Genomic DNA, 12283 nt, shown 5'->3' with positions numbered 1-12283 from the left:
TACATGTAATGTATTAGGAAGTTGTTATAACGTGGTGTATCTTTGTTTCCTAAACAGATAAATATGTTTTACTTTAGTAAGGTTTGTTTTCGTTCGATATCATCATCAAGTAAGTAGAGCGGCGCCCAGTTTTGTTTACGTTTGTAAATCGCGTTGTTGCTTCTTGAAATAGTTTTGCTTTAGTGGAGGAAACAAAAAAAAAAAAAAAAAAAACGTGTGTCCCTAGTGCTATATTCTTTACAATTCTATAGCTTGTTCAAGTCTACAGTAAATGCCAATTCTCGTGCCAAAGGTCGTCGATGTGCTGAAACGATCTCAGTTTACTTGGACGTCTGTCGGCGTTTTCACGGTTGGTATCCGTTTTCAAGCTGTGCATTACAAAAAGAGGGTGCGTGGTGCCGGCGATTGCAAGCTTATCAGTACAGCAGGAACGAGTTTCCGTGGCGTTGTAAATAACTTGAAGCACAACTTGGTCGGAACGCGCCAGGGTAGAAACTACGGCCTTGGTGTTGCTCTGCCAACATAATGTTTCTGTCTGTCTCGCAGGTTTGTGCTGTGTCTTTTGGTGTCGCTATCTGACACTATGTTCTCGTTACGATTACACTACGCTGACGGGACCCCCTCGCCCTAACTATAGTACTGTGCTGACGGGCCCCGTCACCGTAGTGCCGCGCGCGCGGGTGTGTTTGTGTGTTGGGAAGGGGGGTGTACAACAGCTAAAGTGGCACTTGAAGGTTTAATGATTGTCCGCCGCGGGGATGTAGAGGTTAGGGTGCTCGACTGCTGAGCCGAATTTCGCGGGTTCGATCTCGGCCGCGGCACTCGCGTTTCGATAGAAGCGGAATAGTAAAGGCCCCTGTACTGTGCGATGTCAGTGCATGTTAAAGAACAACATATGGTCGAAATTTCCGGAGACCGCCACTACGGTGTCCCTCATATCATATCGTGGTTTTAAGACGTTCAACCCCAGATGTTATTACTAAGGTTTAATTTTTACTTTTGAAAAAAAGAAAAGCTTTATAAAACTTAGTGATGTGCTTGCGCCTCCTGCCGCAAATATTCCCGCCTATCTTTGTTTCCGAAAACTTTTTTTATTATATTTTGCAGCCACTTTCTTAATGTCGCCACTGTCCTATGCATCTAAAACCTTCAATCACATCAGTAGTGGGCTGTGCCACGCAAAACCTGATTATAAGGGCTAGAACGGCCTACCTGGATCAATAGCCTCCACTTGAAACCCTGTCAACTTCACACTCTTGTAGCTAAACCTATATCATCATAAGCATTAGTGTACACATTGGTGCACTACTTCCCCTTCTAACCATTGAATGGAGCTGCCTTGTCTGTCCCATACCTTTACTTGGCCAGACCTACCCCGTCATTTTTTCTAGCCCAGGGTTATTATGGCCGTGCAGGTTTTCAAGGATATTGTCAGCTGAGGATCTGTCACATTTCATTCTAATAACTGCATACTTCCCACCTTTGCCTTCGCAGAGCTCGAGGCCAAAGGAAAGATGTTCTGGGAAACTCGTCCTCATTTAGTTATCATGTTCGTATTCATTGCAAAGATTGTTTTTTATAGAGTTGACCAATTTGAGGGGGTCGGACTCTGTGGTAAAATTGCATTCCCCTTCTCCCCTCTAATGCAGAGCCCTGTGCACACTGGTATCCTAATCAATTTCGTTCCTAGTCATTACTGGCACACTGGTCGCTACCTCGCTGTTATTATACAACACTAGATATCAGTGGATAGTGGTTACTTACTTTTCGTATTAGTTTAGTTCCATGCACCACTTACTCTCCTATGCATCGCCGTATGTACTACGTCCTTCTGTTGTGCCTTTGGGCCTTGAGGGTACTAATAAATAAGTGAATAATTACCATTATTATATTGTGACTCTACATCTGCAGGTCATCTTTGTTGCGCTGTTAATGCACCAAGGCCTACTTTCCTTGCTAGCTCGCCGGGCCCTAGCATCCATGGCAGGCATTGGTGCCTCAGGAAACTTCTCCTCTGGTACCTTTTCGGTTTCCTATGTCACGGCACCCAACCAGGATGTCGCCAAGAAGCTTGCCACGTGAGGCTCTTGTACCAGCTTATTTTACTTATGCATGCAATTTTAGGTTCCATAGTTTCTCACAAAAAATCTATTGTGCACAAGAGACACTAGAAAGTGCTAGTTCCAGCTGAAAGAAAAAAAAATATTGACAACAGAAAAGTGCTAATCAAAAGTGCTATTCATATGTTTTTTGGTTGTCTCTCATTCTTGCACTGAGACTGGAAGTCATTCATCACCTTTGAGGCCTGCTCTTAGTTTTTTATAGTATGAGCAGAGGTTTGATGACACAGAACTGACACGAAAGTGGAACATAGACTGAGTTTCAGGCTATCAGAATAGTGTATCGAATTTTAAAGTATTGCTACGGTGTGATCCGGGCATGTGAGAGGAAGATGAGGTTGTCGGGTGTGGCCGGTGGACTCCAGCCTGCCATTGCCTGACCTCATTCTCATCTTGAAAGTAAACACTGTCAATCTTAATTCAAACGTTACTGTTGTTGGTGGAGCTTCGAGGCAGTCGATCTACCACCACGGTTCTGCAAGCACTTGATCTATGCCGAAGTCGCCTCCTTGCTTGACTACTTCTGCTACCACTGGCGGCTGAGACGTCTCACAGTGATGATGGAAACCGGATCCCCGAAGCTGGCATTTGCAGCACCGCTAGTACCAGCTTCGGGTGTGGCTGGTCCCTGGTTGCGTCAGGACCTGTTAGTGCCTCGCACATTTGGTGGCAAATCTGGCGAGGGATGATGTGGACGCCTAGTTCACACACTGCAAATGGGTGAGCAAATACTACTAGTGGGACGCCGAGACCCAGCTATCCAATGTAGTATGCTTCTTGACAGACAGAGCACTCATGTGGTATGAGAACCTCCAGGATGCTCTCACGTCAAGGGACCGCTTCGTGTCTCAAATAAGGCCGGGCTTTGGAGAGACTGTAGCAAAGCTAAAGCAAGCAGAACAAATGCTGTTGTAGAGAGCCCAGATCCCAGGTGAGGCGTGCAGGACCTATATCCAGACCATCTTGAATCTGTGCAAAATCGTCAACACTTCTATGTCAGAGGAGGACAAAGTTGGCCAGCTGTTGAAGGGCATTGCCAAGGATGTATATCAGTTTTTCATCAGCAAAGAGAGCCTTGGAACAATAACCGACATCATAAGCAGTGATGGAAGTGCTGCTCCAAAAGAGAAATGTTGCTCCAAACAGTAATTTTCGTTAATGATTGCTCCAAACATGCTCTGAAATGACACTGAGAGAATGAGAATGACAAACTTTCACTGTTTGACTGACTCATAAGTCCTAAAGAAACCGAAAAGAATCTGTGTACTATCATCCCAGTGTGCTATAGTGTGGAGCATTATCAGCTCTTATTTCATTTATGCAACAAGAACGGGCATATTAAGCATATAGTTCATTTGGCTTTTTTTTCCTCAGCTAGACTTTCAGGTTAGTGCAGTGAAATGTGAAAATGAGCAGGATTCCTTTTATCTCATACCGATTATCTACTGCTTATTTGGCAAAAGGTATATGCAACTCTGGATAGTTTTAAAATGTGGCGCTCGCCCCGCCTCGGTGGTCTAGTGGCTAAGGTACTCGGCTGCTGACCCGCAGGTCGCGGGATCGAATCCCGGCTGCGGCGGCTGCATTTCCGATGGAGGCGGAAATGTTGTAGGCCCGTGTGCTCAGATTTGGGTGCACGTTAAAGAACCCCAGGTGGTCAAAATTTCTGGAGCCCTCCACTACGGCGTCTCTCATAATCATATGGTGGTTTCGGGACGTTAAACCCCACATATCAATCAATCAATTAAAATGTGGCCCTTAGCTTTTTTGGTTTGATTTAATTTCTGCCACAAATACTAGTATATCAAATTATACTTCATTTCGCAGCACATTTTTCACAACCTGCCATTGTCCGCTTCATGAAATTTACATTGATTGTTGTGTGTTAACTTTTTCGTCACCACGTCTATTCAAATTTATCAGTGGTGATTCATGCTCTGAACCATCTTTTTTGTCATGTTGAATTTGTTTCACAAGCACCTAGCACTTCCTTGTAAGTGCATTCCAGAATCAGTTTGAGTTTGCCCGATTTGGCAATGTAGTGCTTTTTGACAGGCCTTTTCGTGAACCAATGTGTGTGTGCGAGGGGGGGGGGGGGGGAATGTGATTGGCTGACGAACTTGAAAAAAATGCATGCCATTTGTGGCTATGCTCCAGTAACATTGACATTCGGTAATCGAAAAAAACCTCAGCAAGTCAAATGTCAAATTATGGCAGCTGCTTCACAATCTGACAATGTTGATCCATAATAATTGGCTCTATCTTATGCCAGCTATTTACTAAAGAGCTGTTGTTTGTATATAAGCATTATCCGTATTGCATGTGTCCGTCTAATCATTAACACCAGCAAGCTCTTCGTATAAAAAAAATTATCTGAAAAATATACAAGTGCACCTGTGTATCAAGAAAAACTGGGAAATGCTTCCCTGCATGGCAAGAGCTCTGAAGCAGTACCTTGGTTCAGATTTCTTTTTTCTGTTTTGAACGGGGAGATGGGTCCTTGAGACCGAAAGTCTCAAAACAAGTCAATGTTTTGAAAACATTACTTTTAGATTCTTGGGCCGCTATCGATGCATAATTTCACTGATTTTCGTGCATCATAGATTGCTATTATAGCCGTGACAGCATTTTATGCTATATTAGTGGGCTAAATTTTTAGCAATGGTCGCGTGAAAAATGGGCTTTCTCAGCACCGAGCTGTTGCCGTTCTACGCTTGCTACAACAGCCATCTTGGTCGCACTCGAAAGAACCACCCTTTTCATTTTTCATATCCCAACACGCTTGTTTTCATTTACTCAGTATGCACGCCATGAATCCGCATCAAAAAAAGTCCCGCCACGTGAGCCTTTCGTTGCTGCGAGCACACGACTAAGTCGCACTTTCTGATTCGCCGGGCCTCCCGAGCTGTCTGCTGTGCGCGGCGGCGAAGCGCACATGAAGCGGTGAGTGTATCTCTCTGGCATATCACCTTGTTCTCGTCGGCGTCACAAACCGGGCAAGTTAGCAATAAATCAGAGCAAGCATTTCTGATTCTCAACAGTCTGTACGTTCTGACAGTGTACCGGCATGGCGCTGAACAAGCTTGAAGAGATGTGCCGCAGTCTCCAGCCACCACCGCCGCGGGGAACACGTAGGCAAGTTGGGTCAAGTCGCGCTGACGAACACAGGATCATTTCATCATGCCAAGGCAGCGCCTCTTTATTGCTTAAAACTAACGCAGGCCTATAAATACATTTACAAGGAGCAATATTTTTTTATTACAAAGGAACATACAATATTTCAATACTAATGAGACAATTGTTCACCGCGTATACTAGTTTACGATCACGTGACAGGGCAGGGCGGATAATTTAACTTTCTGCCACCAGGTAGAGCCACAGATTATTTTTGCGATTTTCAATGAAGAAACAAAAATATAACTTCACTTCTCACGAGACAAATGCGGTTGGTTTGAATCTCTATAAGGGACAATCTTTCGATACGTGCAGTCATTTCATGTTCTGGGCAGTCATCGGTCCCTTCAGGGCAGTCGTTCTCCCGGATTTGCGGCGAAATCGGGATCAGAAATTCGCACATGGCACCCAAAGCTTTTGAATTAACCAGACTGGTGCTGACCGCCGCTTTAAATTATCTACTCAGACTTACTTTGAAAAATATGGGACCGCAGAAATAATGCAAATTAAGTGGGATGTCGAAATAACAGAGTTTGAATTAGGTTTCACTGTACAGCCAGCGTAGTTGCTCTTACGAGTCACTGATCGAAGGCATCATTAGCACCACTTTGCGGTCACACGAGCAGCAGACATTACTTCACCTGTTTGGAGAATATGTTTTTGTGTTTAACTTTTGCCAAGAAGCCATTACCTCTACCATGTTCTCGCGCTCGGCACAGGCTTGATACCAGCACTGCTCATCCGATATGGCAGAAACCTTACCGAGCATCGTCATCAGAACGCAAAGTTATCATTGACCAGGTTCAAGAAATGCTGCAAAAGGGCGTCATCGCAGAGTCGTGTAGCCCGAAGGCAGCACCAGTCATCTTGGTTATAAAGACGGTTCCTGGCGGTTTCGCATTGACGACAGGCGACTCAATGCCCTCACCAAAAAAGATGTATATTGGCTGACTCAGATTGATGGAATAATTGACTGCTTACACTTGACTTCGTACTTTTCTTCAGTAGACCTATGATCAGAATACTGGCAGATACGTATGCACCCTTCAGACAAAGAGAAAGCCTCATGCATGATGCCTTGTGGACGGTACCAATTTAATGTGATGTCGTTTGGGCTTTGCAACGCCCCAATACCTTTGAAAGATTTATGGACTGTATCTTTCGGGGTCTTGGGAAGAGTATTTGTGCTGCGTTGACAACGTTGTCATTTTTTGTCGTACCTTTGAAGAGCATAACGCCTGTTTGAGTCTTGTTTTAGCCCCGTAGGGGCGTCCGCGCAAGCAGGCGTTTGGTGTGTGTGGCAATACCACGGACACGAGCCAACAAAGGGGAGGGGGGGAGTTCGAATCTGGGGAAAAGAGGATCCTGGGGGTTGAGCCGACGCCGAGTGATTCGACTTTTAAGGCCCCCCGGCAGAGGCAACACGCACCTTTGGTCCTGGCTTCATGTAGACAGCACCCCTGGGCTGACCCACCTAGGGGAAATCGGCAGTCACCTTTTCCTTTGGCAGGACTAGAACGTGGTCAAAGTCCAACAAATAACAATAAGGCACAGCAACATACTCCTACAAAACATTTAATAATTACCTTCGGAACCAGTGACCTACCAGAATCAATTGAAACTGGCTATCGTAAGCTTCGTGTAAGACCATAGATTTCCAATCCTTGTCGATGTTTCAAGTGTCAACATTTCAGGCATGGATCACGGAATTGCAGAGGTTGCACCACTTGCGCAAAGTGTGCATCCATTCAACACACATCCGACAATTGTACCTCAGAAGCAACTCAGTTTGAACTGTGAAAAAGATCATCCTGCCTACTCACAAGCATGCCTTGAATGGAAAAAAGAGAAACAAACAGTAGAAGTTAAGGTCAAATTTAATCTCATTCATAGAAGCACGTCAACGTTTCGCACTACACAACCTGTGTTTTCCCTCCTTCGCCGATGTGACGCGCCGGGGCGCCGCGCCACATGTTTTTGCACCTGCGAATGTCACACAGTGTGTGGCTGCGATCGTGCCACCAGCACCCCCAGCTGGAACAGTCTGTACAGCTCTGCCACCTGACAAACAGGGTCGGCAGACCCCCGTGTCTGCTGGACCTCGGACCACTGCAAGCAGATCCGAAAGTTTGTGAATGTGCCTGCCGAGTGGGCATCATCCACCACCTCAGAGGAGGTGATGGATACAAGTACCACACCTACAGCGCTTCAGATGCTGAAGGATAGGTGCAACTCTTTGGTACGCGCCAAGAAAAAAAAAACCCGAATCACAGGGCCCCCAAAAGGTCCTGTAACCTTAGGAAACACTTTGTACACACAGTACAAGGCAACATTAAAATGACAGAATTACTACGGTGGAACGTCAGAGGACTGCTGAGAAACCTCGACGATATCCAGGAACTATTACACAAACATACAGCAAAAGTGCTGTGCATGCAAGAAACCCACTTAAAGTCAAAACACGCTAACTTTCTACACAATTAGGTTATCTTTCAAAAGGACCGAGATGATGCTGTAGCTTCATCCGGTGGTGTTGCCATAATAGTTAGTCAAGGAACAGCCTGCGCACATTTACCACTTCAAACATCTCTTGAAGCAAGCAGTAGCTGTTCGAGCTGTCATTTTCAATAAACTGGTAACAATTTGCAGTATTTACATACTTCGACATCATCAACTAAACAAACATGAATTCCAGTCACTAATCGATGAACTTCCAGAACCGTAACTCGTTCTAGGGGACTTTAATGCTCATAATAGCCTATGGAGTGACTCTCGCTGTGATGCGCGAGGCCGCCTAATTGAACAGTTCCTTTCCTTTTTTGGTGCGTGTCTCCTAAATCGAAAGGACCCAACATACTATAGTCCCGCTAACAACACCTACTCATAAATAGACCTCCGTATGTCTCTCCATTGCCCCTATCGTTACTCACATGGAAAATCATAAATAATTCATATGTAAGTGATCATTTTCCTTTAATTTTGAGTACAACAATAGATAAAACAGGCCCTCCATAGGATCTCAGATGGCAGATTGGCAAGGCAGACTGGGAAAAGTTTCGGAATGCTGGCAACCTAAGTTGGCCTGATATGTGTGGCTTAAGTATAGATGCAGCTGTAGACTACCTTACAGCTTTTCTAATTGATGCTACAACAAAATGTATCCCACAAACGGGACATGGCACAAAACGTTGCATCCCTTGGTGTAATAGTGAGAGCAGCGTACTCAGAGCTTTGGAAGTACGCGTGCGACCGGCACACGCTTGTCTTCTGCAGTGCATGTGATTGTCGTTGCCACAACCACTGTGGACGAAACCACGGTCTCTCTTGACACGATCATGTATGGCGACGGCGTAACTGGCACAACCCCGAAAGTGTGCGCTCAACCAGTCAAAGCAATGCTGTTTTCCACAAACTCTGCGGACAAAACTGCGGCAGATGCCATCGTAGATGGCATAAAATGACTTAGTTTTGAAGGCGCGTGCGCAGCCAAGCACTTGGGGATTGTAAATTGAACTACCGTTTGCCGCAACCACTGCGCACAACACCGCTGTCGTGGCAACGCGATAGCGATCTACGAGCTCCGAGGGCACCCAGCAGTAGGTTAAAGACAGTGAATGCATCAGAAATAAAAAGGCTACAGTTTCGCCGCAAGGGCGAAGCAATAAATGCGACGGCAACACCTTGAAATGTAACGCTGAGAACGGCAAGCAGTTCAGAACGTGCGGCGCTCTGCTCACACACTAATGACGCACGAAAACGATACTCGCAGAACAAGAGTATCGTAACTTACAACGTTTACCGCTCGACATGTAATGCGCTGTTTGAACAAAAACGATGCACGATACGTTATCACAGGTACAGATGAGTACAAACTAACAAGTGTCCCAGTTGTTATACCTCGCTGTGTATGAAAAGCGTGCTGTTATCGCAAAAGGGGCCTGTGCAGAGACCAAAGTGGCCTTTGTGGGGCCGGCAACTAACGGTTTTGTTTCAGTGAAAGCCGAAGGCACACAATTCTCTCACCAAAGGATGAGCGCGCACAGGCATCCATCCTTGAGACAGTACACGTGAGAGATAAGCACGCGTCGCCGCATCGCGACGAGCCTGGTACCGAGTGCGGGCGGCTTTTTTTCTTTGAGTGTTCATAAATATAAATAGGTATACATATACTGTGAAGAATGGCGACGGCAAAAACAGCCTAGACTGTCCATATAATTGCTATCGCAATAAAAAGGGGCCAGATGCATTTTGGTGTTCGTGTCAAAAGAATGTAGTAGTGAGCAAAGCTTTGACCCGCGCTTTTGTGGCAGCCAGCTGCGCCGTCCCGTCCGTTCACGTGTGTCCCAGAAAGACACACGTGAGTTGTTTTGACTGAAATAGATTCTGCTAACTGTGTTGATCCTTTGAGACTCTCACCTTAGTAAAAAACCTTACCTTGGTGTGTTCGGCCACTCCTAGCCACTATAAGACCGCAACGCTGATGTTGGTACTTGCGATTGAGACCTCCTCCCACCGCCTTTTGTTTTTCGCAATGTTTTTTGGTTTGTTTGTATGTCCTTGTTTTTTGTGCCCCCCCCCCCCCTCCCATTGCAGAAATCTCCCGGATTCAGCACCCTTGAACTTGGCAGGTGTGCCTATGATAATACGTGGCGCTTTGGCATACTGAGAGACCTCTCACACTTCGGTGTATGGGGAGAATGTTGAACATAATTGAAAGCTACTTGACCAGTTGCACATTCCGTGTTTCATTAGGCACTGTTTTGTTGCGAACATTTGTCCAGGAAACAGGAGTGCCGCAAGAAGGTGTATTGAGTTGCACACTTTTCATAGTCAAAATGAACTCCTTACGCCTTGCTATCCCTCGCAATATGTTTTACTGCACACATGTTGATGATGTACTGGCTGGTTTTAAATCGTGCAACTTCTCAATATGTGAACGACAGGTTCAATTAGGTTTGAACAAGGTTTATCAATGGGCAGATCAGAATGGTTTTAAACTGAATGCGCGAAAGCGCGCATGCGTCTTGTTCTGCTGGTAGAGGGGAGTTCATCCCGATCCCGAAATTGAACTCCATGGTCGACGTCTGTCTGTGCAGTCTGAGCATAACTTTCTGGGTCTAATATTAGACACAAAATTAACCTTCATACCCCACAACAAGTATTTAAAGAACAGGGGCTTAAAAATAATGAATAAATTTGAAAGTGTTGTCATGCACTACGTGGGGTAGTGACAGGAAATGCCTGATGAAATTGTATAGAAGCCTCGTGCACACATGCCTTGATTACGGTGCTATAAGCTACCAATCTGCGACACCATCAGCTTTAAAGACTCTTAAGCCTATCCACTACCTAGGCATTCGCCTTTCTACGGGTGCTTTTCGAACTAGCCCCATAGAAAGCCTTTAGGCAGTGTGAAACTACTGGTCACTCCATCTGCAGAGATGCTAAACGTCTTTTACTTATTATCTCTGGGTGAACTCAGATGAGGAACATCCCACTCACTCCATAACTAATTATCTGTCCAATTCTACTTCATTTAACAACCCTCCTTCGCTGAGACAGCCCTACTCACTCCGTGTCAGGAGGCTCGCTAGGAAACAGCCGTGCTACTTGTAGAACACTGTTTTATAACTTAAGCAATATATTCGCCACCGTGGCATTGGCAGGTTATAAACTGCAATCTATCTTTTGTGGAGGTCACTAAACATGCACCTATTGCACATATGCGCACACACTTCCTCGAACTGCAACACAGGTATACTTCCCCAGAATTTTTCACAGATGCTTCGAAGTCTCACACTGGCGTGTCCTATGCAGCTGTTGGCCTATCTTTTTCATATTACGGTATGCTGCACCCCCAAACAAGCATTTTTATCGCAGAAGCCCATGCGGTATCTGTGGCTGTCAGGCATATTAAGCAATTACAACTACAATGCATGGTTGTATTCACAAATTTGATGAGCGTTGTGACAGCTTTGAAAACACTTAAACAACATTAAAATCCTGTACTTGTGTCGCTTTACTGTCTTTTATGCAGTATCTACGCCCTCAAACGACATGTTGTTGTGTGCTGGGTTCCAGGGCACTGTGAGAATGCTGGAAATGTGGCAGCAGACCAGCTAGCTGCCTCTGCGTCAGCGCACGACCACATTCCCGCCAATGCACCCATGGCCGTCCCTTCACTCGACATGAAACGCTTGTTACAACGGGAGCTCAGGGCGTGCTGGCAGCGCCTATGGGATTGGCAAACAGATGGCAAACCACATGTTATTAAACCGATACTTGGAAGTTTGCCATGAGTGTCTAGATCACGCTACACACATGTTGAATGTAAACATTCGAGAGAAGTCTGTCTGGTTGGATATGAAACTGAGAGATGGTTTAGACTACAACTAAAAGTTCTGAAGAAACCTGACGCTTTGAAACCGACTTCGTTCCTTCCTCAAGGGTAACTGTGGAGACTACGTAGCAGTGGTGTTTCAAAGCACTCGTGGGGCGGATAATGACCCCCCTCTCTCCCGTTTTGCTGTGGAGCGCAGTCCATGTGTATGCACAGGGGGAAGGGTTCCAAGAGAGTGGTTGATGTTAAGGGCTATCCTCTGTTTGTGCCATGGCTTGACTAATAACCTTTTCCTCCAGTTCGGCTCGCTTTCCCGGTGAATTTATCTGGTGATCCCACGTCTCAGAATGTTCGGCGACTGTGCTGCGCTCTTTGTAGAGCTTCCGCACATTGTTGGCGTGTTGCTTCAGTCGTTCCGGTAGGTTTTTGTCTCACCGATATACGAAGAGGGGTACTCGGCGCACGGAATTTCGTAAACGACACCAAGGGTTCTGTCCCTTGTTGGCCGGTCTTTCGGGCAGGGGAGGAGGCGGCCCAGCCTACACGAAGGCACGTGCGCGATGCGAACCCCTTCCTTCTTGAAGATCCGCGCTAACATCTCGCTGGTTCCCTGAGCATATGGGACCGGTACGCGTTTCTAGGGGCTATC

General features: G+C 45.9%; 1 protein-coding gene across 5 annotated transcripts in view; it reads left to right on the top strand.

The window, feature by feature from the left end:
- The first annotated feature begins 120 nt into the window (after positions 1-120).
- LOC119161078 (protein CutA homolog) overlaps positions 121-12283 on the top strand; it is a 52293-nt gene continuing 40130 nt past the window's right edge. For 2 of the 5 annotated variants that reach the window (XM_075879982.1, XM_075879980.1), the window contains exons 1-2: positions 127-349; positions 1912-2078. In XM_075879982.1, the coding sequence (XP_075736097.1) occupies positions 272-349; positions 1912-2078 (245 nt within the window). In that variant the 5' untranslated portion in view covers positions 127-271. Of the gene's footprint in view, positions 350-394; positions 547-1911; positions 2079-12283 lie in introns of those variants that run through there. The other 3 variants (XM_075879983.1, XM_075879981.1, XM_075879984.1) reach the window with 3 other exon arrangements.

This window comes from Rhipicephalus microplus, chromosome X, assembly GCF_043290135.1.
Source record: "Rhipicephalus microplus isolate Deutch F79 chromosome X, USDA_Rmic, whole genome shotgun sequence".
Lineage (NCBI taxonomy): Eukaryota > Metazoa > Arthropoda > Arachnida > Ixodida > Ixodidae > Rhipicephalus > Rhipicephalus microplus.
Note: the sequence above shows the minus strand (reverse complement) of the source record. Positions and strands in the feature narration are given on the sequence as shown.